Here is a 24,527-nt window from a genome sequence, read left to right as displayed (position 1 = left end):
AACAGTCACAGCTCAACATTTACAAAAACAAACAATTCAATTAGAAAATAAGCAAAAGGCATGTACAAACATCACACTGAAGAAGATACACAGGTGGCAAATAAATACATGAAAAGATAATGTCCAACATTATCATCATGAGAGAAATTAAGTTGAAAACACAGTAAGATATCGCTGCACACCAGTAGAAAGACCACACCCTGTCACGTGGTCTTTGGGGCAGGGGCACGTGGACAGCTATGACAGAAGGGCCTTGGACCACCCGATGTGTAGAGCAAGCCGTGTAGGGAGACCTGCTGAAAGACTGCCAGGAAACGGACGGGCTGCATGGGGAGGCAGCCTCTGGAGGTCTTGGGCTGCCACACTGCTCGTGGAATACAGGGACCGCCCTCCAAGGCCCTTCCTGAGACCCTGCCACACTCCCTTCTGTGTGTGGCTGGTTTGTGTGTAGTGGCCTCTGCTTTTTGTGTCTACAAGGGCCGAAACCATGTCGAACTGGCCTCTTTACAGGACTTTTAAAATCTAGAGATGGCTTTTTGTAGAAAAGGAGAGGTTTTTTTCTAAATGACTAATAATAATGACCATTAATTAATAAAAATTAATAAATCTTTGCTAATTATGTAGTTTTCGAAGGTTGAACAATTTTACACAAAAGGTGAACAAACCCTAGAATAACAGAGAAGCCTATTAAAAATAATTGCATTGTATTTTATTTTTTAATTAATGACTGTTAACTAATTAAAGCACATTGAATTTATTAAACCTATAATTGCAAAATAATAGTAAAAAGGGGGAAGAGAGAAACTAAATAAATTCAGTGGACACCACTGGAAGTTACTAAGGGAAGAGCTCATTACTAAGAAAGTTGATCATTACAGAAATAGGATTTATCTTAGGCGGGCAGTGGGCCCTGGTGGGTATTAAAATCATTAAGAGAAAAGGTGGCAGGGAGCTGGGCACCTTTCTCCACCACCTCAACTCCCTGGACATTCTCCGCACCCCTGATAGCGTGACATCCAGACACAGGGTCCTCCTCCCGGACGCAGCCCAGACCCCTGCCCACCTGTGAAGCATGGGCGCCCCAAAATGGAACCTGCAGCCTTCAGATCTCAATTGTAGTCTGTAGGAAATAGGATAGAGCAGCTAATCAATCCCATGAGGAACCCAGCAGCTGAATCAGGGTATAGAACATTCTACAGAACAACAGAACAGGATTTGTCAACTAGATGGTGGTGTGGTAAAGACTTTGCCTGGTCTGAGGACGCCACCGTTAGAAGGGCCCTTGGCTGGCTTCGGGGTACTCAGCTTCGGGACTGTTCCCTCGTTACCGAGGAGAGGGCTGTCTTGTGGGCCTGGGGCGGTGTGTTCTGCTGTATTCTGTTCCCAGTGTGTTCTGGGCATGTCCTGCATGCCCAGACTGTATAAAATGTAATTTATAAATGGTGTGCACCTGCTTGCCTTCTGGGAGTCGGGATCTTGGTAAGCTGAGGGTGTGACTATCTAATCGGCCCCCACAAAAACTCAGGCTCCAACAGGCCGCCCGGGGCAGAAACACTGCATGGGGCTGTCTCTGGCTGCTGGAGGGAGGGGCGTGCTCTGTGTGGGCCCTCCCAGGAGAGGAGATCTTTCAGAAGCCGGCTCCTGGGTTCCTCCAGGCTCAGCAGGTTTCCACTGCCAGGCATGGCAGTAAACCCCAGCCCAGAGGACAGCTGCCCCTGAGCCTGCGAGTTCCTGTGTCAAATCACACAGTGGTCATGGGAACCGTGAAACAGTAATATTGATTTAAAAGAAGATCAGGCTGGGCGCAGTGGCTCAAGCCTGTAATCCCAGCACTTTGGGAGGCCGAGACGGGCGGATCACGAGGTCAGGAGATCGAGACCATCCTGGCTAATATGGTGAAACCCCGTCTCTACTAAAAAATACAAAAAACTAGCCAGGCGAGGTGGCGGGCGCCTGTAGTCCCAACTTCGGGAGGCTGAGGCAGGAGAATGGCGGGAACCCGGGACGCGGAGCTTGCAGTGAGCTGAGATCCGGCCACTGCACTCCAGCCTGGGCGGCAGAGCGAGACTCCGTCTCAAAAAAAAAAAAGAAGAAAAGAAAACGGATAGAAAACGGAGGGAACAAAACTGTTCTAGAACAGAAGAGATGCAAGAGATAACAATCCCGTGAGTGGCCCTTGTTAAGACAGGTAAGGGCTCAACTTACTGGGGTCATCATTCCTCAGCAGGTAGACTCAACAACCACAGGCAAAATTCTGGAATTTTCCTGGTCACTCCTCCAGCCTGCCATCTCCTCAACATCCTCACGTATTTCTCAGACCTATCCCCAGTTCACTAGGAGGCACCTCTAATGGTCACGTCATGCACTGACCTTCCGGGCTCCTGTCCGTGTTGTGAGGAAGTTTGATTTCATAGTTAAATCAACAATGGACCTGCCCAGCCCAAGAAGGGTCTGCACGTTGCTTTGTGCTGTTGAAGGCACAGCCACACTTAGAACTTTCCAGAAACATCACATTGACTGGACTTAAGATCACATGTGGAAATGCCCATGAGCCAAGCTGACAGACAAAACAGATAATCAGATAATCCCTCTGGGCACACAGCCTCAGGCCATCCATGTCCCCTCACACACACAGTCCCACGGTGCAGGTGGGCGCAAATGAGTGTACTCATCACACAGGTGCAGACTCTGAGTCTCAGAGGAGACTGCAACTCTTGTTCCCTCATGGTCACACTTGGAGTGAGCAGCGGAGAGAGGGTAGAAAATCGAATGCACATTCTGTTTTCTCAGGTACACTTCTGCTCCTAAAACCCATCCTTCTCATGTCAGTTGCCAAGATTCAGCAAATATTCCTGTATGGTTCCCTTTCTACCTAGAGAGAGGGACACGCTAATCTTCAGGAATGATGACACTAGTCCTGTTAGATTTAGGAGTCAGGACCGAGCCCATCCAGAGTGTCGGAGGTCTCAAGCCTCCCTGACGCTGGGCCCAGACAGATCGGGGGGGCAGGTGTGAAAGTTACCTCGAATATGATCAACGCGTAGACGCCCGCGAGGATGGCCGTGGCGATGGTCACTTGGGCTTCTACACTCGCGTGGAGGTACTGATAAGCCATCAAAAGAGGGACAGCCTGGGTCTGCTGGAGGGAGGCCCGGATGCTGATGGACACCGTCTCTCTGCAGAACGAAACGACGACCTCACTGTTCACAACGTCAACAGTTAGGGCACCTCCCTCTATATCAGCCAGACATTAACCAGAATCCAAATGGATCTCAGAACGATTCAGCCCAATGCCCGATCTCACAGCTGGAAGAGCAGTGAGCACAGGCCAGCGGCATGAGACACAGGACACAGCCTCCCTGCGGCCAAGCCGGGCCGGTCCAAGCAGGCCCCTCAGCCTCCCTGTGACACCACCTGACAGTGAAGAGTGAGTAGGGGCCTGCACAGAAGACGCCAGCCATTGAACTGGCTCTTCCTCCTCCCCAACATACCCAACCACTTCACCTGCTAACTAAGAGCAAAGCCAGCTGTTTGAACTCCAGTCCCTGAGAGTGAGGAGACACGCTCCAGACGAGAAGCCTGCAAGCGACCACAGGTCGGTGGCGGACACCAGAGCGTTTTTTCAAGTTCAGTCAATACGTTTTATGGGCTGAATTGTGTCCCCTTCCTCCAAAAACAATTCCTAGGTTGAAGTCCTAACCCCGAGTACCTCCAAATGGGACTGTAGGTAGACGTAGGGTCTTTAAAAAGGTGAGGAAGGTTAAATGAGGTCATGGGGATGAGTGCTAATCCAGTAGGATGGGTGTCCATACAAGGAGAGATCAGAAGACAGGCACAGAGGGATGGCCACCTGTAAGCCAGGGGAGAGGCCTTGGGAGAAACTGACGCTGTCGACACCTTGACCTCAGACTTCCAGCCTCTAGGATTACAAGGTAAATGTCTGACAGTTAAGCCACCCAGTGTGTAGTACTACGATACGGCAGCCTTAGCTGTCTAATACGCCAACCAAGAGTACCGATTGAATATGAAGCAGCATTAGTTAAGGAATAAGAATCCTAGGGCCGGGCGCGGTGGCTCAAGCCTGTAATCCCAGCACTTTGGGAGGCCGAGACGGGTGGATCACGAGGTCAGGAGATCGAGACCATCCTGGCTAACACGGTGAAACCCCGTCTCTACTAAAAATACAAAAAAAACTTAGCCGGGCGAGGTGGCAGGCACCTGTAGTCCCAGCTACTCGGGAGGCTGAGGCAGGAGAATGGCGTGAACCCGGGAGGCGGAGCTTGCAGTGAGCTGAGATCCGGCCACTGCACTCCAGCCTGGGTGACAGAGCGAGACTCCGTCTCAAAAAAAAAAAAAAAAAAAAAAAAAAAAAAAAAAAAAAAAAAGAATCCTAAATTTTCTAGAACTCTCCATTGTACAGCTTCATAATATTAACGAAATTAGAACATCAACCAAAAACTGCCATTTGTTTCAAAATGACTTCTGCAGTCAACCCTCTTACATCCTGACACCCATGGCTACGATGCCTTCTCACAGCCTTTGAGTTCACTGTCTACACAGCATGAGCACCGTGTCCAAGCCACATGCTGACCTGGTGCTGCGTGGGCCGAAACTCAGTGTCCTGCAGGTCAGACTCCTTTAAACGCGTGTGTCCCGGAGAGCCTGCCCCAACATCTCACTCACTGAGAACTCACCTGCCCAGTACCTCAAAGGTCCTGCTCATCACGGAGCGCTCGCTTCTCCTCGGATTTAAATACACCGTCCAGTTGTGAGTGACCTGTACAAGCCAAAGCATAAAGTTATGGTGAGGCTTTTCACCTGAGACACCATCTGGGATCTGGCACTGCTCGCTCTAGGTATTTGTTTCAAATAAGAGGAGAAAGAAAGAAATGGGGGCATCTTTATTTGGGCTCTCACATATCTGATGTTAGAAGCTACTGCTCCTATGTTAGCTCTGATGTTAGGAGCTGGGAATTTCCACAATTTGGAGAGCTTTCTTTAAGAAAAAGGATTCAAAAGAAAAAATGCAGAATTAGCGTACAAAAGTGCAAAAGGCATAGAAGTAGTGATTTAATACAAGAAAAACAAATCACGCCCAGACGCGGTGGCTCACGCCTGTAATCCCACTTTGGGAGGCCAAGGTGGGAGATCACTTGAAGCCAAGAGTTCAAGATCAGCCTGGGCAACAGAGCAAGACCCCTGTCTGCACAAAAAAATTTTAAAAATTAGCCAGGCCTGGTGGCATGTGCCTGTGGTCCCAGCCACTTAGGGGCGTAGGCAGGAGAATCCCGTGAGCCCAGAAGTTCAAAGTTACAGTGAGCTGTGATCACACCACTGCACTCCAGCCTGGGCAACAGAGTGAGATCCCCAACTCTAAAAGTTTTTTAATAAAAATTTTTTAAATTTAAAAAATGAATCACTCCAAGTTACTAGAGACTTGGAGGACTCTTCTGAGCTCTCTGAGTCCCGAGAACTGCTTCTGCAACTGCTTGCAACCTGGAGGCAACAAACCCACCCCCCGCAAACCTCCCACACCCCTGTGCACAGGAGCCCCTGCAAGGAAGGGCCCCAGGGTGAAGCTTCATTCCCTGCCTTGCGTGTTCTTGCCCCTGGGGTACAGGACAGTGATCAGCTAGGGAGGCAGCCTGGGGAGGGAGGGGGATCCTCCATGGGAAGATGCGAATCTCACCCGCCAATCACAACGGACATTGAAAACAGGATCTCTGAAACTGGTCAAAGCAAAGAAGCATATGCATGAGAGAAGTTCTTTTAAGTACCTCAGTGTTTGCAAAGAGCGTGTCTGGGGGAAAAATCCTTTAGTAAAGATCTCTGTTTCCATGTTTCTGGGGCTGGATTTGCCCGTGGGCATTTTGGGTCAGCACGTTGGGAAGGGCCACCCCAGAGAGCAGGGAGGTGCCATACAGATCATTTAACCTGGGTTATTAATATGCAAGTGCTGGGGAGGCAGCAGGACCGCAGGCTGGGTGAGGTCCTGCCCTTCTCCATGCAAGGCCCAGGTCAGAGGGCAAAGGCCATCGCTCATCACCAAGGAGCCCCTTGCCAAGGGGCTCTGCTCTTCACACGGGGAACCAAGCTGACATCCTAGGACCCTGGCCAGGGCAGCCGGTTCAGAACATCGGTGTTGCGTCAGCCATGGTCCAGGACACTGCATGCTAGTTCATAACGAGACCTCAGCTCTGTGCACCATGCTCTGCAAGGCAGGAAAGGTGAGGGTGCATTCATTCCTCACACGCTCCACTGCAGGTGATGCAGCCTGCGCATGGGCGGGGTTTCCTGCTACTGGTTATAACGGAACATCCATAAGCCGGGGCTGACTTCCACGCAGAAGTCACAGTGATAATGCAGAGTGGAGTCTCCCAGGCCAGGGCTCGGGGGCCAGGCTTGCATGGAAGGGGCCCTGCCTCTGGAGTCTAGGCTCTGGGCTGCCACGACAGACACCGCTCCCCGGCTGCCTTTGCAGGATGTGAATGAAGGCTTGACAAGGCTCAGAGACAAGGCTGCGCACAGGCCTACACAGATGCAGCAGCTCAGAACTTAGGCAGGTGTCCACGAACACAGTAATGTGCTGTGGAACTGTCTTCTGAACCATGACGTAAGGCCCAGACTTAACTGCACTTTTACAACACCAAAAAAAGTTTTTTCATTTCAAATGTATATTTCCTGAATGGCCCGGCAAAACAGTTTTGAATAAAGAACTTGCAAGCCTGATTGTACTGAAATGGCAAGAATTTGATAAATGGAGAAATGGTAAACAGAGAATTTCAAAGACAAAGCAAAACATAAGAAGAGCCAATGAACTGACTAAGAATGGTGTCCTCGCCTGTGGCTCCCCATCAAATCCACTCAAGAGGAAACACAATTTATTATGAGATGAAATGAGATTTCACAATCCTTTCAAATAAATTACCAGCATAACCTGCTGTGGCCGCCGCCACCTGGAGCCCGAAGTGTCGGCCAGGGTCAGCTCCACCAGGAGGCGCTCTTCCCTCCCAGAACGACTGGGCCCGCTGGCCACGAGGGCCCCGGCCAGGTCCACCTGCAGCAGCGTGGAGTCCCCGTGGCTGCTGAGGTTCACGGCTGGGGGAGTGTCAAGGAGAACCGTAAAGCAGGCAGGAGGAACCCCATGTTCCCACCGCCCGCCAGACGCACACCCTCCTCTGACAGCGTGCGAAGAAACACGTTTCCCCAGGTGCCCCATGCCCTCAGCCATCAACACAATCTTCCTGCCTTTCCCATTGCCCACATCTCAGCCCTCATTCCAGACCTAACTCCCCTGAAGCAGGTCGTGACCCTCGTATGAGAGGCGCCCCCCACACCGGGGGAAGGGTGCATCCTTAGCTGCAAAGATGGAGGGAGGCCAAGAGGGACCTGAACGGACAGGCCTTGCCAGGGCCCCTCCCAGCCCGTTTCCTGCGCTTGCTCATGTGCTCTCGTCCGATCACGCCTTTCACGAGTCTCCACTCTTCATCAAACCTAGCAGCAGAACCCCAAGCTCAGCTGTTTCTTGTCAGGCAACACTTATATGAAACACATGAGTGTGCCTTTTCCTTGTTAACCTGTCCTTCGTGTCTACTCTGCAGGGCCCTGCTTGGAGACGCTAAGAGGGCAGGGAAACGGTGTTTTCTCCTCCCCTCTGAATCACAGTCTCCTCCACATCCTCTGAGAGCCCAGGCTGCCACGCTGGGTGTGATAAAAAATGCATCACCTGGGAAAAAGGAAAGACGGGAGGGGGAAGGAGGGAGAGAAGGGGGAGAATGGGGAGAAGGGAAGGAGAGAGAAAGGGAGAGGAGAAAGAAGAAGCAGCAAAGAAGAGTAGGAAGGGAGGGAGGAAAAGAAGGGAGAGTGGAAGGAAGGGAGGGCGCCCATAACTGACCTGCTTGTGGAAGTTTGCTGGCTTCTGTTCATTTGCCTGTTGCCCTGGGAGCCTCTGACAGGCCTCCCGCAGATAACCATTCAGGGACAAAGCACTTCAGGTGCTGCAATTACAGGCTTCTACAATAGACCCTGCAACTACGGAACCCACACAGCCCAACTGTGCTGCGGGAGACACTGAGGCTCCGAAAGAAAGGTAGCTGTGCCGTTCACCAGCTAAAGGAGAGTGGTGCTTTCTCCAGAAGCTCTCCCCTCACAGCAGCCACCCCCGGTGTCCCTCACCCAGGCTCCTCCAGAGGACAGGCCAGAGGGCCGGGAGGAGGCCTCGGAGCTCCCTGCTCAGACGACAGCCCTGAGGATGTTGTTCTGGGCCTTTCCAACCAGCCCGAGGCCCCTCCTACCTCACGTCTACACTGCGCGCCCTTTCTCTGAGAATCACCTTGTCGGGGGCGGGGTCCAGCTGGCTTCCCCTCCTCCCCAAGCAGACCTCAGGCCTGCAGCCTTCACAAAGCTCAGGGTCTTTTGAGAGGGTCCGTGAGTTTCCAGAAACCGCTGTTAATCCCTGGGAACGCTGGGAACGCCAGGAACACCGGGAACGCCGGGAACGCTGGGAACGCTGCCCTTTTCCAAGGAGCCTGCTGGAGGCTCAGATCACCCCCATCGTGGCTGGTGACCCATCGTCCCCCCTGCGGCCTTCAGCTCTCCCAGGCTCTCTCCCTCTTCGTCCAAATTCCAAGGCCACGCAGGGAGCAGGCGAGAACTCCCTGCCCCCAACCATCCCCACCCCTGCCAAGAAAGGCAAGCTGGCCTGTCCCCTGCGGGGATGCACTCAGGCCGCAGGGTCCCGCATGGGCCTGGGGCACTCAGGCTGCTTGAGAAGGAACTCGGCAAAATGCCTTAGAATAAAGGGGGCACCCTGGGTCCCGGGTGGGACGAACAGAGGGCTGAAGCTATCGTACCATCTTGGTGCCCTAAGCTGTCGTGCTGGCCTTGTGATCTCCACTGACTGATCAGGTTCAGTGCCAGTGTCCCCCGAAATCTCCCCCTCCTGCCTGAGTCCCACTGAGGACGGTTTCCGGACAGGATCCCGCCTCCCCCTTCAGGTTCTTGGGTCAGCTTGGCAGCTGGCTGCTCTATCTCCCCTGCCCCCTGCAGGAAGTCGTGCCCAGGAGGGCGGCGTGTCCTGGGAACTTCATGAAGGGTCCAGGAACACGGGGCACGTCTTGCCTTTCTTCATCCTGGGGAAGCGATGCAGAGGTCGAGGCCCAAGAATGAGAAACAAAGTCTGTCAGCATCACACAGCTTGTTGGTTCTCTCACACGGAGATACTTTAAGGCTCAGGCACAGTTTTAAAGTGATGAAGAAAATACAAACACATGCACACGCGCTCAGCTGACATCAGCACCGCCCTGACCCCAATGGAAGTGGGAGCTTCTAAAACTGTGGGTGCCTCTGTCCACGGAGCAGAGGGAAGCACAAACCATGACCAGTGCCCCCCCACCCACCAGAAAGCCTCCAGCGCCAGGCCTTTCTGGAAGGCTGCTGGGCAGGTCGCTGGCTGAGGAGAGGGTGCCCTGGGAAGATGCAGTGAGACTGCCAGAAGGATGACAGAAACCAAGGCTACGCAACCGATGACAGCAACTGCAAGGAAAGCAAGCCAGTTTCCTAAAATTTCAGTTCACTGAGGCTATCAAGTAAGTAGGCTAAAGAAAAAAACATCTTGCCATTTAGCTAACTAAATTAATTCCTTTTTTTAAATAATCATCATCAAAAACATTTGGCCTGCTCAGAGCACCCCATCGGAGGGTCCCACCTCTCCAGGACCCTCCCCGGAAGCCCGCCACCCTAGCAGCACCGGGGTCTTCAGGGACCTTCATGCACAGACACCTTACTGACCACGTTCATTCCAAAAGAGGCTCTGGACCCCCGCGGGAGAGCTGGGAAACAGCGCTCCCACCCTTTCACCCAGAAAAGGCTGGGCGGACATCAGTTAACCGCCCACTCCTGATCCCAGAAGGAGGCTGCAGCAGAAACAACTCGCCTGAAATCTAGAGGAAAACAGGTGACTGTAGGGAGAAGCGGCTTCCCTGGGACAGGTGCCAGCCCCACACTTCGGAATCAGGCAGGATTCAACCAGAAAATGTACACATTGCTCAAGGTCGAGTGTGGGCTCACATGAGCGTGGCAGCCCCTGAGAGCCACAGATGGAGGTGTTCACATCTTCTCGCAGGCTCTTCCTCCAGGAACCCCAGCGGACGCTCCCCAGGAAGACAGGAAGCCCGGGGAAGATCCCGGGAAAGCATCCCCCGGTGATGCCAAGCTTCACCCTCTCCCGCTGCCTCTATCTCCCCTAAGGAGCAAAGGCCCTCATTTGCTCGGGAAGTGCATCAGATCTGGCAGCCGGAGGGTGCAGTGGGAATTCCTGCAGCTACGAGAAGGCAGGAGGGGAAAAAAGTAGCTCTTACCCCAGTGGCAGGGGTGGGCATAGAGCAAGGTCTAGCAGACAGCTGGCAGGGCGCCCGGCAATTCTGAGTGTCCAGGGCACCGGAGGTTGCCACAGCAACCGCAAACCTCAACACAGCCGAATTCTTGCTAGATTTACATGAACTCTCCAACTGATGCCTGCAGAAGTCAAGGCATGCTCATCTCCAAGCTTAAACACCACTGGCCTCTGTGTCTACTATCCTACAGGATGTGTATGACTTCTGACGAAAAATTCTGAGGCATGCAAGACGGCCAGAGCAAGCACAGCAGGAGGTGCTGCGGTAGTCACCAGAGCCGGGTGACACAGCCAGGATTGCATGAACTGGAAGATGGGTCACGCTGAACGCACAAGAGATGGGGGGGAAAGGAGTATCCAGGAGCTAGGGAAAGCCAGGTCCTGGCTGGAATGTGCCCTGCTCTCCCCCTTCCTCACTCGGAGAGCTCCACCACCAACCCCGCCACTGTCTCCCTGGAGCTCCCTGCCCCTCTGTCCTGAGACCCCATCTCTCATCAAACATCTGGAGAAACAACATTCAGGTGGGTGGGAATGGTAATGGCCTGTGCCGTGGCCTTCAGCAGCAGTCACAACCGTCCGTGAGTGTCTCCTTGCGTTTCAGATCTCAGCCAGGCGGCCGGCCATCTCAGAGTGGATTTTGGATACAGTAGTTCTCCAGCGGCGACAAGGCCAACAGCTGCCAGAGCTTTCCTTGATCCGGATACAGGCTGAACAAAATCTGTAAGAATCAGAAATGTTGAATGACAGAGGTGTGGTATGAGAGCAGTAAGGTAGAAATCATTCTGAAAACAGTCGAAAACGGATGTGATGATGGGGCTACTGTGTGTATCCAGAACGAAGCAGCTTACTCAGAATAGCTTTGTCTTAAATATTAAAATATTCTGATTCATTATTCTGATTCATTACAGTGTTCAGCTACAATGGGCTCTGATTATTGATAACTGCCAATTTTAAGGATTAAATGCCTGGCCATAAAATTAAATCATCAAAGAGGTACAAATGTGGTTTTCTCACATTGGAGAATAAAGGAATATGACCCCTCTAATGGTTAGAGCATGTGTTTGTGGTAGTAGGTGTTTGTGAAATTTGCAAAGCACCTTATACACCATCAAAAAGTAAATTAAACTGATGATAACATGAGATTATAGAAATTCAAATCATTCCTCAAATTCCATTTTGGATATATCCACAAATCACCTAAAGTCCATCTCACAGAAGAAGGCTAAGACTGGACACAGCTCAGGTCAGCTCTTAGGGACTAGGGGAGACCTGGCCCACCCAGCCTGGTTCCTTTGAAATCTTAGAGCACCTGCCAGGCCCTGCTGAGCAGTGGGGCTTCAGAACCACACATTCATGTGAGTAGGAAGTGGCAAGGCAAATTGGTAGCCAAAAATATCAAATCGTGAAGCTTTCAGAGCTCAGTGTAATTGGTTTTCCTTTTCTAGCACAGGTTTCCTTTCTCTGGGTCACAGATCTCCTCCCTCACGGGTTGGTTATTAAGAAGTTGACTGTACTCAGCTCAACGCAATCAGCACTGACTTCATACACCACCCTGCTGTCCTCATGTCGCAGCTGAGAGCTGACCCAGGGCCACAGACATTCCTGCACGCACACAGAGCCACAACACACATGTCACGCGTGCAGGTCATGAAACAGCCAGCAACAGCCACTCACATCATGCACAGGGGGCCCTGTCACCAGGGCAGGCTGCATGGGAGAGCACATCATGGAACACAGCTCAGACCCACCCTTGCCCACCACCACAGTCACACCCCCATCACAGCAGCACCTACCACCCACTGTGGTCTCCCAACAACTGCCCATGCACACCATCTTAGAGCAACACTCAAAAGTGACACTCACCCAAAACAACTCCACAAAGCACAAGCACAACCTATCATGGTCACAGACCACAACCTACACAGCTCACACAGGTGCACACACAGAGACACGCAACAGGCACAGGGGACCACACACAACCTACACAGCTCACACTGGTGCACACACACAAACAGAGCAGGCACAGGCATCACACAACCACACGCAGACATGACACACAGTCACAGACAGGAGACCACACACCCACCTGCACACACACAGACACACAACGAGAGACAGCGGACCACACACCCACCTGCACTCACACAGACACAGAACCAGGACGGGGGCCACCTACCCACCTGGACACACACAGACACACAACCAGACAGTAGACCACACACCCACCTGTACGCACACAGACACACAACCAGAGACAGGGGACCACACACCCACACGCCCTCACACAACCAGAGATGGGACCACACACCCACCTGCACACACACAGACACGCAACCAGAGACAGGGGACCACACACCCACCTGCACACACACAGACACGCAACCAGAGACAGGGACCACATACCCACCTGCACACACACAGACGCAACCAGAGACAGGGACCACACACCCACCTGCACACACACAGACACGCAACCAGAGACAGGGGACCACACACCCACCTGCACACACACAGACATGCAACCAGAGACAGGGGCCACACACCCACTCATTGGGCAAATGTATTTTGAGTGCCACTATGTGACCCTGACTCAGGCTACACCAGGCCACAGAGCACAGCAAGGCTGGCAGTGGGACTCATGGCTGTCACCTCAGAGGGCACAGAGGTGTCCCTGCGGCCCTGGCTCCCTGCTCGGGCTCCTGTGCCTTTCCCCTGGTGGGTCCATCTGCTGGGACCCCTCCAGTGAAGAACAGCACCGCCCACTGCCATGGGCTCACCAAAGCAGCCCTCACCCTCCCCTCATTCCCACACCCTGTTCCCTACGAAGGCATCTGACGTTGGTTTGGCTCCAGAATGTGTCTGTTGTGAATATTCATGTATTTGAAAGGATGGAGATGTCTGGGCAAATAAAATCAGAGACACCTCCCCAGAGGGGCAAACTTCAGAGCTTCAACACACACCGCTGGACAAAGGCCCAGCGCACAATCTCAAAGGAGCACTGAGACACTCTGGGCTATCCACGATCTCCAGATGTGTCCCAACACACACGAACAGTGCTACTGTCCGGGGCTGAACAGGGAAGTAGGAAACCACTCGAGGAGGGAAGCGAGCCCCACAGCCAGCTACCCGGCCTTCCACATGGCAACACCATGCTGCCCGGCTTCTGCTGTGTGACTGGGACCACAGCAGAGGGCACAGCTGCGGCCCTCGACCCCCTCAGCCTGCTGCCCCACAACCCTCACATCTCCTCCAAAGAAAGTCAGATAATCAGGTGAAGAGGGCCAGGCACTAAGCCCCACATCTCAGGTTCCCCCTGCTATACAGCCAAAGGCACACAGGGCTTCCACGGACCCAACAGCAGTGCTGGGGCAGCCACGGTACTCACAGAGCACAGCACCACAAAGACAAACAGGCCCGTGACTTTCAGCCACTGCACACAGCGCCTGCAAGAGAAAAGGTAGGACCTTAGTGGCAAGGGCAGCAGTCCTGTTGCCCAGACTCAGACACCTTTCTGCAGCCTTGAGTAACTTCCATCTCACAGCGTGTGTTTTGAATTCTTTCCAAACGTGATATGAGGGAGAACACCCTCATATCAGTGACCAGTGAACCTACAGCCCCATCCAAAGGAACATGGTGGAGGTTCCAGAGGAGAACAAAGTTCACCAAAGTGTTTGCACATAGCTTGTTGTTCGGGAAACTAAAGTTCAAGATTTGAGACTCTTTGATAGAGGTTTAAAGCCTCCCATTTCCTGGAAAAAAGTAAACTGAATGCCTTACCTTGTCCTTCTGATTCATATTTATCAATTATTTTCCCCTAAGTTTTCTGAAAGGTAGGAATACAGATTGATCATCAAATACAAAAACTAATAACTTAAGAAAGAAATTGTTATGCTGTTACTGGTTGTATCAGCAGAGTCTCTTAAGAATTCCTTAGGCAGTAACTTAATTAACCATCAAGCCACACACTCGGCCCCTACCAAGAACCTCTAAAGCCATTCCGGCCCCCTCAGCATTACCCATTTCTTAACCATGACCCCCAGGCCCTACATGAACCAGAGCCTGGCCTGCACTCTGCTGCCCTTCTGTTCCACCAACATCCTTGCTGCACCCAGACAGGACCACAGGGCCTTTGCCCTGCCAGGATGCTCCCTGACTGCAGTCCTCCCGTCATGCCCATCTCTGTTCACTCAGCAGCCAGACCCCATCGCCCAACGGCACCATCACCGCCCAGTCAGGTTGTGCTCTCCCACCAGCTGTTCTGTGAGGGCAGGCACTAGAGCGTTTCTGCTTTGTCCCCACACAGGGAAGGATGCTGGTACATAGCCCATGCTTGATGTATGTGTGTAGAATGAAGTTAAGAAACTCCATGTTGGAACATCTTTTTAATACTCTCCTCAGTTAAGTTTCATCTGTCTTTGAAAACCTTCTTTCTGATCCTTTGAAAATGGTAAAATCTTGTTTTGCATTCTCTTAGATTTAATGAATTTGATGAATAATCAGTTCACGCTTCCCAATTATGATTCAACAGCTCCTACTTAAATAGGAATCAAAATGACATTTCTTTTTAAAGCATGAAGCATTAATTGAGCTATTCTAAATACAAATTTCTTTCTACATAACTGACATCTGCAGCAGCGCTGACAACCCAAAATAAAAGGTTTTTTACAAGATTCTTCACTGATCACGCATGGTACTTTTTAGACATGTTATAAAGAATGGCGCTAACGTCTTTTAGCTCAGTGGCAAGCTCAAAGGCAAATACTCCATGAATCAGAGAAGATAAAACAAGCACTGAATGCAGAAGTCTCAAATGTACTTGATTCTATTTTTCCTCGTTGTGGGACAGCTGAGGACACGGCCTCCTCGGGAGTGGGAGTGGTCACCATTCAGCTGGGAAAAGGCTGAACAGTGTCAGGGTTTGCCATCTTGTTGACCCACGGCGCCAGAACTGCACTCACACAATTTCACCCAACTCACATAATCTCATAGCGGATTCACCGGCCAAATGTATACTGCACCCACGGGGGGGCTGAGACCCCGTCTCATCAGGAAGCAGCTACATGCGGGTGGGAGTCACAGTGGGAAGAGACAGCTCCATGTCAAGCAGCGGAGCGAGGGATCTGGGATCGAATCCCTGCCCCTTGGCTTGGCTCAGTGTGGCCTTGGGCAAAAGCCTTACCGTCCTCGAGGCACCCCCCGTGAACCTCCCAGGATTGCTGGGAAGATGCATAGGACAGCGGCTCCCCCACGTACCGCGGGGAGTCTGAGGCGGGCCTCTCCGCACCCCGGGAGGTGCACTTGGAGCGTGCAGGCGGGCACACTTCCAACCAACCGCGAGCATCTTCAGAGAAGACGGGTCCCCATGCACAGACGCTAACATCTGACGACTGAGTAGTGTTTTTTCACTTATCTAGGGCTTTCGCACTTACTATCTTAGTGAAGGCCCGCGAGATGCCACAGAGCCAGGAGCGCAAGCGCGACAGGGCACAGTTGCGCGGCCAGGCCAGGCCCTGCCACGGGCGCTCAGCGACGTCAGGGCGGATCCAGAATGAAAGCCCACAGGTCCTGGCTCCCAAACCTCGTTCTGTCCCGGAAATGCTGCTTTCAAACATGTCCCTCTCAAAAGAACCCTTTCAAATGAACTGGCGCATGGGAGGAAACCCAGCAGATAAACAAGCCGGCAACGTGAGAGCGCTCCGGCACGCGCGCACCCTGGGCCTCCCGCGCATGCGCGCCCCAGGCCTGCACCCGCACGCGTACCCCATTCCCGCGCCCGCCGTCGCCCTGCGCATGCGCATCCCCGCCCCCCATTCCTCCCATACGCATGCGCACCGTCCACTTTCTCGCTGCAGCTCCGCTTCCCCCAGCATGGTTCTGTGCTCCGTGTACCCAAGACAAAGGCTTACACATTAATGGTTTTCCAACGGATCGTAAGTTCTAAAATGTTTCCAGCCTTAAAAGGGTTTCTGGGGCCCACAGCACAGGAGGGAACCGCACCCCTCAGGCTGTGCGCTGAGCCAGACCCACTCCTTCCTCAGTAACTGCAAAGGTGTATCAACTTCCAAAACGCCATGGGACCCCTGAAGCAAACAGATCCTATTTGCAAACCTAAAGGCCGTGAAGACCCCAACCCCACAAGCAGGAAGGAGAGGAGTGTACTGTGTCAATCATTTAGGGTTGTCCTCTCAGGCGCTGCATGATTTGCAGGCCGCCTTAAATGTCTCCCTAGGCCCGGGTGAAAATAAGTCACCTTGAAGGAAAAGTACAGCCTGGCCAGATGGACAAAACTCATCCTCTTCTTCACCCTGCTGGTTTGAAAGACGGAGGGGGCACGCAGGACGCGATGTGCGGCCGCCGCTGCTGCCAGGGTGGGCACCCCACGTCTGCCTACCTCAGCTTGGAAAGACGGAGCCGGACGTGCGGGCTGTCCAGAAGGTCCCCCTTCTCCGAGGAGGCAGAGGCAGACAGACCAGACACCTCCCTGCTCAGCAGGTACCTTCGCTCCCAATCAGCAGAGCCGTCTTCCCAAGACTCGTCAGCAGTGATGAACTCTGGATGGTAAACAGGTATGCACCGTGACCTGGAAAGCAAGAGAGGTGTGGTTATTTCTCCTGAAATAGTAATGGCTGCAAAGGAAGCTTTCCTCTGAGTCCTGACTGTGTGAAATGGCGCCGAATCAACCCTGGTCTTTCAAAGGACCACAGACAGTGGCCCGCTCACATACTGGTGGGAATGGTTTATTTGTGACCTCACAGAACACTTAGGTCAAAGGAAATTTCCTGGAGTCACTAAAGTCTTCAAAATGAATTGTGGGCCTTCAAGAAACCAGCTTTTTCTGAGTTTGGGACTTTCCGAGAAAGCTGTTTCTGGCTGAGACCAGTTCCCACTGATTTCAGCGTTTGCTTTTTCACTGCACGCACTGCAGTAGTCAATACCTAGACGTGTGAGACTTGTCCAGGGTGAGGGGTGTCAGTTTTTCCTCCTCTGTGTAGATCTCTTTCTGCAGTGGAGCTGTAGGGAAGGTGGCCTACCTGGCTTCCCACACAACATCCACAGAAGCACGAGCAGGAAGAGGGAACATTAGTATCTAACTAGACAGGCCAAGAATGGGGCCTATATCTAGATGACTCAATGGGAATCATAAACTTTTCTCAGAATTACTTGAAAACACATCCATTTACTTTTGGAATTTTTGTTGTTGTTTTGTTTTGTTTTTCTTGAGACAGAGTCTTGCTCTGTCACCCAGGCTGGAGTGCAGTGGTGCAATTTCAGCTCACTGCAACCTCTGCCTCCCAGGTTCAAGCGATTCTCCTGCTTCAGCCTCCCCAGTAGCTAGGATTACAGGCACACGCCACCACACCTGGCTAATTTTTGTATTTTTAGTATAGATGGGGTTTCATCATGTTGGCCAGGCTAGTCTCAAACTCCTGACCTCAACTGATCTGACTGCCTTGGCCTCCCAAAGTGCTGGGATGTATAGTCATGAGCCACTGTACAGAGCCTCCATTTACTTTTGGTTGAATCCCTGACCTTCTGATCGATTCCTTCAGTTTAGATGCACTTGACTCTTAAAAGGTTGTACCAAAAGCCAGAATTTTCATGTATCACATAGAATATTCTTGGGATCACAATACTGACGTTAACAGATGTGATCTGTGATAGACTGGAATAGAGCCAGCTCAATGGGGCATTGTGATACTCCTGAACACTTACGACTGCTTTAAAAGTGGTTCACAAGGAAAAATATTCAGAAGAAGCAGCCCAGAGATGCCAATTAGGCTGTGTATAACCAATGTGTAACAAGATAACACACGACTTTGAAAATAGTCGATAATCCGATCAATTTTGTGATTGGAAAATGCTCAGGTGTGTGAGAAATAATATCACACCAACTGCTGAAAAAAACAAAATTGGAACCAAAAAAAACTTTTCTTCTAAGAAGAAAGAGGAAAGCAAGTTAATGTCATTGCCTTCCAGAGCAGTGCTGTGCAATAGAACTTTCTGTGGTGATACAAATGTTCGAATCCCTGTCCAGTATGGCAGCCACATGTGCTATTGGTCACTTGAAGTGTGGCTAGTGCAACTGAAGAAGTGAATGTTTAATGTTAATTAATTTAAATTTAAATAACCATCTGTGAAGAGTTGTCAGTGCAGATACAGGGCATGCTCTGACCTTTGTACCACATATTCCTGCTCTCAACACCCTTAAAAGAATACTTCTGAAAATATGTAAATCAATGGATATTATCCTAATAAGCCATTTGATCAGATTAAAACTGAAACAAAATAAAGTTGATAAAAGTAAAGTATGAAAAAGACATTCGTACCACCAATACCTTAATTAGCTTCATGCAAAAAGAGAAAAGGAATACATTTTGTAAGCAAAGCTGACCCATGTTCTACTCCCTTGAAATGGTTTTTGTGACATGAGGCCTAGCTCGTGCTCCGCATGCCAGGAAAAATGCTTACGCATTAATGGTTTTCCAATGAACTGCAAATTCTAAAATGTTGCAGGCCTTCACAATTTACCAAGTAATTCAACAGAAAGCATTAAGGGAATAGGTGTGTGAAGTCTTTGTCTTAAGTTATTAATTAGGAGCAACGGAGCATAATTAAGTTATCCCCCAGTACAGACGCTTGAAGCAGCTGGGTCAGTGGAAATGCCTCAGCTTACACTCCTTACCCATCCAGTCACTGAGGGGCTGGTGGCAGGGACTGTGCTAGGTGCCAGGATGCACGATGAAGAGGGCACAGGCTGGCTGACATAACCACAGATAGCACACAGGCCAGTCTGGAAGTAAGGGCATGAATGCAGTGTTTGAGAGCACAGGAGAAGCACTGACTCTTGGTGGGTGCGGCAGAAACAACCAAGGGCTCTCAAAGGGAGTGACATCTGAATGCCCTTGACAGGAGTAGGACTGACTGCCCTGGAGAGACAGAGAGGGAAGGAGTTTCCTCTAGTCAAGGGCTTCCTGTGAACAAATCATCCCTGCACTGAGAAGTAATAAATCCAGATGCCTGCATCCCATCCAAATCCTGTGAGCAGGAGTATTTGGAGGCTGAGGACAGGAATGCACATGGCGTGCAAGCCCCACCTAAAGTGTGAAGCCTGGCCCCCTGCCCTGGCTGCAGACTGGGCTGGGGAGAGAGGAGGCAGCTCCTTGGAACCTCAGAAGTGAGTGAAGGAGACACAACAGCCTGCCTGTCGATGCAGGTACACACCAGCAGTGGGCGCCTGTCGATGCAGGTACACACCAGCAGTGGGCGCCTGTCGATGCAGGTACACACCAGCAGTGGGCGCCTGTCGATGCAGGTACACACCAGCAGTGGGCAGGGAAAGGAGAATCCCTGATGTGCAAATAGGTGATTCACAATCAAAGCTGTTGAAACTTTTAATTATTTTGAGTCTTAAAAGAATGTGATTATGGGATGAGTCACATAAGAGGCAGCTGTGGCCTTCTTTTCTCTGATTCTAGGTTTGCCTTTTTCCTTACCTACATTGTTTTGTAAAGTCTTGTAAAAGACGAACGGGCATCAGAGAAGACCCCTTCCCTCTTCACTGTTGATCTTCATTGATAGATTAACTTCCTTCTTTCTTCTCTCACACAAAGACTTCATGACTATCCCATTGTCTAACATGGAACGTCAAATATACTCTTTGAAATTGGAGGGGGAGCAAAGCTGTAACTAATCAAATTGCTGTAACTCATAAACCAGCCATGTATGGGAAACGTAGTCCTTCTCCATTTCTTTGTTTTCTGCCTATATGGATATGAATAAGACCTTAACTTTTCAGTTTTGGAGCACTGATCCCATTCTTTTGGATCCTATGTTTCCCAAATGGCTATCCTCAGCTTTGTGCTTGAATAAATAATTTTAAACTGGGTTCTGATAGTTTTTATTATTTCAGATTGACAGTGACAATGTCACCAAGTTTGTGATGTGCAAGGAGCCCGGAAACATGGAGCAGGTGGCTCAGGCTTCTGGCAGTTTGTTTGCAGAAAGAAAAGAAGATGCAGGCCTGGCCCAAGGCCCTTCATCCCAGAAGGAAGCATCTGTAACTTACCCTCCAGGTCAGCTCTGCTCAGGCAATTCCAGAACCACCCTGATTTGTGTCCAAAAAGGACCTGTAAGTTTGCAGGAAATTAGGTTTTCTTGTGAAACACATATACAGGATTTCTCAACTTCGTCACTACTGACATTTGTGCTGGATAGTTCTTTGTGGTGGGGGCTGTCCTGTGCATTGCAGAATGTTTGGCAGCATCCCTGGCCTCTACCCTTAAATGCCAGAAGCATCTCAGCCCTCAGTGTGACAACCAAAAATGTCTCCAGACAATGCCGACCTCACCCCTAGCTGACAAACCCCAGCCTGGTAAGACAATGCGTCAGAGCTTTGTGCATGCGTGAGTGTGTGTGTGTGCTGTGCAATTGCTGCAGGGTTATGCTCAAGGCCATCTGGAAATTAATAGCCACAGAATATAACCACCCGAATCATGAACATCTACTACAACAAATTGTCAAGGATCTGGCAGAGGTTAAACATGTCCAGTAAAAATTCATATCTCAAGAACTTCTCCAGCATACGTGCCAAGTGCAATGCTCGGAAACTCTTACTTTCATATGACGGGGGAAATATCTCACCCTTTCTCTTGTAAGGAATTCCTCAGCAAAGGAGTGTTTTCTGTAAAGCAGGAATCTTTAGACCTGGAGCTGGACATCTGGGGCAAAGGAGAGTGAGACCTGAAAGAGACAAGGAAGGAAACAGAATCACCAACACAGAAATAACGAATGTGTTCCCAGCACTTGGGCGCTAGATTCAAGAATGTGCCCAAGATTCAGTGATAAATCTTACAAGGAAATTTGCCTAAGGGTCTGTCTGAATTGTAAAAGGCTGAAGTTTTAGAAGACACCATAAGAAATACCTCTCCTCCCCAACTCAATTGAAAATGCACAGCAGACACTCGCACAGGAGACCAAATACTACGGGATGACACTTTTAGGCTCGCTTTTGCATTAGCAGGAGATTCAGGCCACCTTTGCTATTTCATGCAGAGCTGCTCCTCAAGAAAAACATTCGGAGGACGGGACACAGTGGCTCACGCCTGTAATCCCAGCACTTTGTGAAACTGAGGTGGGTGAATCACAAGGTCAGGAGTTCAAGACCAGCCTGGCCAATGTGGTGAAACCCCGCCTCTACTAAAAATACAAAAAAAAAAAAAATTAGCCAGGTGTAGTGGTGGGCACCTGTAATACCAGCTACTCTGGAGGCGGAGGCAGAGAATTGCTTGAACCCAGGAGGCGGAGGTTGCAGTGAGCTGAGATCACACCACTGCACTCCAGCCTGGGCGACAGAGCGAGACTCCTTGTCAAAAAAAAAAAAAAAAAGATTCAGAGCCTCGTTGGCCCTTTTGTAGGCAGAAAATTCTATTTGCTAAAATAACAAGAAATTCACTTTTAAAATATACTAATGGCTGCCACTGGAAGACCAATCAGCAGAAGTCAGGACCAAGGGGTGGGAATGAGACAACAACCAGAATGGCAAGGAGGAAGCTCTCCAAGGACAGCAGCCACAACTGAAGCAAAGCAAAGGTTCGCACTGGGCAGGGTGGTCCTCCACCACACTGGCCTGCCTGCCATATGGAAGGACCACCATAAATGTATCATTCAAATCAGGAGCTTGTTGAACAGGAAGTAACTGCACAGCCACAACTAAGTCCACCGGCATGTATGGTCACCCTCATTAAAGGACACTTGATGTTAAAAGACAACCAGCTTTCCATGAGAAGTTGCAGGAACAATTTTCGTTCCTGATCACTGAGAATATGTCATTTTATATGCTGATACATTGCCTTTCTTACAGGATCCCAGGCCAGGTAGAGATGCTGTAGATGCTATGAAACATTTACCCGGGCAAATAACAGTAATTCTTTCCGATCACAAATGCACAATGGAAGAAATTTTAAGAAAAATATTTTTGCTTCTTTCTCATTCAAGCATTCACCTGTGAGAGAGACAATAAGACTCCTGTGGATGAGTAAAACATGGGCCCCTGAGTTGTGTCTAACACCAGCACCATGTCTCTGGGAAGTCAGAAAAGGAGTCTGTCTGGGGCCAGTGAGTATCCGCTGGGCATCATCTCTGGGCAGCACTGGGCCACTTCCCATGGAGAACACAGGTGACTGAGGACTCACCTCAGAGGCTTAATGGCCAATAGAGGTCAGCATGGCAGGAGAGAGAATTATAAAGTAGGCGCTTTAACTTTGACAAATGAAGGTAGAGAGATTTGGAAGAATCTCTCTGCCCAAGAGATTTAATAATTAGCATACTTTTAGCTGCTCAAACTGGCTTACAGTTGAGATCCTCCCAACCCTGTTTCCCATAACTATAAATCTGTAACTGTAACCCCCTAGGTACATTTAGAAAATGTCATAGTGAGTGGACCAAACAACCAGATGTTTTCTGATACTCCCTGGGGTGGTCTAGGAGAGCTGAGTGTTATGGAGATGGTGACCTTCCTCATATTATTTAACAACCCTAAGCTTCCATTTTCTCAGTCATGCAATGTAGATTAAAAGAAAACAAGGCCAAGCATGGTGGTTCAAACCTGTAATCCCAGCAAGGTGGGAGGATCGATTGAGGCCATGAGTTCAAGACCAGCCTGGGCAACATAGCAAGATCCTATCTCTATGGAAAGTAAAAATAATAAAAAATTATCTGGGCGTAGTGGTGCACACTTGTAGTCCTAGCTACTTGGAAGACTGAGGCGGGAGAATCACTTGAGCCCAGGAGTTCAACAGTGAAGTGAGCTATGATGGAGCCACTGCACTCCAGCCTGGAGGAGACCCTCTCACTTTAAAAAAGAAACAAAAACCCTTGGTTTTCTTATATTAACTAAGGAGATGTAAATGGAAAACATAAAGGTAGATTGTGGATATTGGTTCACTGAGGTTCACTAGACTGTGAGCTCTTTAAGAATGACTGCCATGTTTTCATCTTGTTTTATTTGGTACTGTAAGTGGCACCCAGGTCAAAGTAAGTTCTTAATAAATACTCAATAATAAGCTGGGCACAGTGGCTCACACATGTAATCTCAGCACTTTGGGAGGTCAAGGCGGGTGGATTGCCTGAGCCTAGGAGTTCACGACAAGCCTGAGCAACATGGCAAAACCCTGTCTTTAAAAAAATTCAAAAATTAGCCAGGTGTGCTGGTGCACACCTGTAGTCCCAGCTACTGGGAAGGCTGGTGAAGGGTTGATTGCTTGAGCCTGAGAGGTCAAACCTGCAATGAGCTGGGATTGTGCTACTGCACTCCAGCCTAGGCAATAGACCAAGATCCTGTCACAAAAACACATACATACTTAATAATGAACGGGTTAAAACCTAGCAATCATAGCTTATTTGCATGAGATTGGCTTTTTAAACAAGTCTCCTAAATCATTATATCAATAATGTTTATAAACTCAATACTGACCCTCTGAAGAGAGGACAGTGCTCAGGAGGGTGGAGGCACTATTGTTCCTTGGAAAGCGTGACCCATGGGGTCTCAAAAGAGCCCGCAGCAGCAGCACATCGTGCAGTGAAGCATGACCCACGGGGTCTCAAAAGAGCCCACACCAGCAGCACGTCGCACAGTGTGGAGGATTTACCTTCTTGCCACTAAGAAGGAAAATTAGAAATGGGGAAAAATCCAAAGTCCATTTTATCTTCTCTGTGGTGGCCATATCTGGCTGATTTTTGTTACTGTTTAACATTTACATTTATGCACTTCGTGTACACAGAGTATTTTATAATTGTAGTTAAGCATACAGGTAATCATTTCTGAGCTTTTTTATGTAGTTATATTTCTAAAAATCCAAAAGTAAAATGAGTTTCACCAGGAAATTTCCTAAAGAGACTTTGGGCCATTCCAATTTAAACTTACCACCATCCAGATACCATTTTCAATGTTCCAAATCCATTCCTCTCTGCAAATAGGGGAAGCACCACGGAGGCCCTGGGGCCCTGTTGCTTGATAGAATCCCTGGCCTGTGACCCAGAGAGCTCACAGACCACATGTAGAGAAGATTCAGGATTGCCCAAAAACATTTTCCAGAGGCTGAAAATAAAAATGGCAGTCCACAAAGCTGAAAGCCCA

The 24,527-nt window shown here is 50.1% G+C and overlaps 1 protein-coding gene across 25 annotated transcripts in view; it reads right to left on the bottom strand.

Annotated features, from left to right (window-relative positions):
* OCA2 (OCA2 melanosomal transmembrane protein) overlaps positions 1–24,527 on the bottom strand; it is a 425,743-nt gene that overhangs the window by 339,676 nt on the left and 61,540 nt on the right. For 13 of the 25 annotated variants that reach the window (XR_013395444.1, XR_013395445.1, XM_077938927.1 and 10 more), the window contains exons 3-9: positions 21,035–21,133; positions 16,785–16,973; positions 13,779–13,836; positions 11,039–11,111; positions 6,929–7,098; positions 4,695–4,777; positions 3,023–3,176 (exon numbers count right to left, since the gene is read on the bottom strand). Coding sequence is in view for 21 of the 25 variants with exons in the window: in XM_077938927.1 (XP_077795053.1) it covers positions 3,023–3,176; positions 4,695–4,777; positions 6,929–7,098; positions 11,039–11,111; positions 13,779–13,836; positions 16,785–16,973; positions 21,035–21,133 (826 nt within the window). In the remaining 4 variants the exon portion in view is untranslated. Of the gene's footprint in view, positions 1–3,022; positions 3,177–4,694; positions 4,778–6,928; positions 7,099–11,038; positions 11,112–13,778; positions 13,837–16,784; positions 16,974–21,034; positions 21,134–23,864; positions 24,052–24,314; positions 24,489–24,527 lie in introns of those variants that run through there. The other 12 variants (XR_013395442.1, XR_013395443.1, XM_077938923.1 and 9 more) reach the window with 3 other exon arrangements.

Source organism: Macaca mulatta, chromosome 7 (assembly GCF_049350105.2).
Source record: "Macaca mulatta isolate MMU2019108-1 chromosome 7, T2T-MMU8v2.0, whole genome shotgun sequence".
NCBI lineage: Eukaryota > Metazoa > Chordata > Mammalia > Primates > Cercopithecidae > Macaca > Macaca mulatta.
Note: the sequence above shows the minus strand (reverse complement) of the source record. Positions and strands in the feature narration are given on the sequence as shown.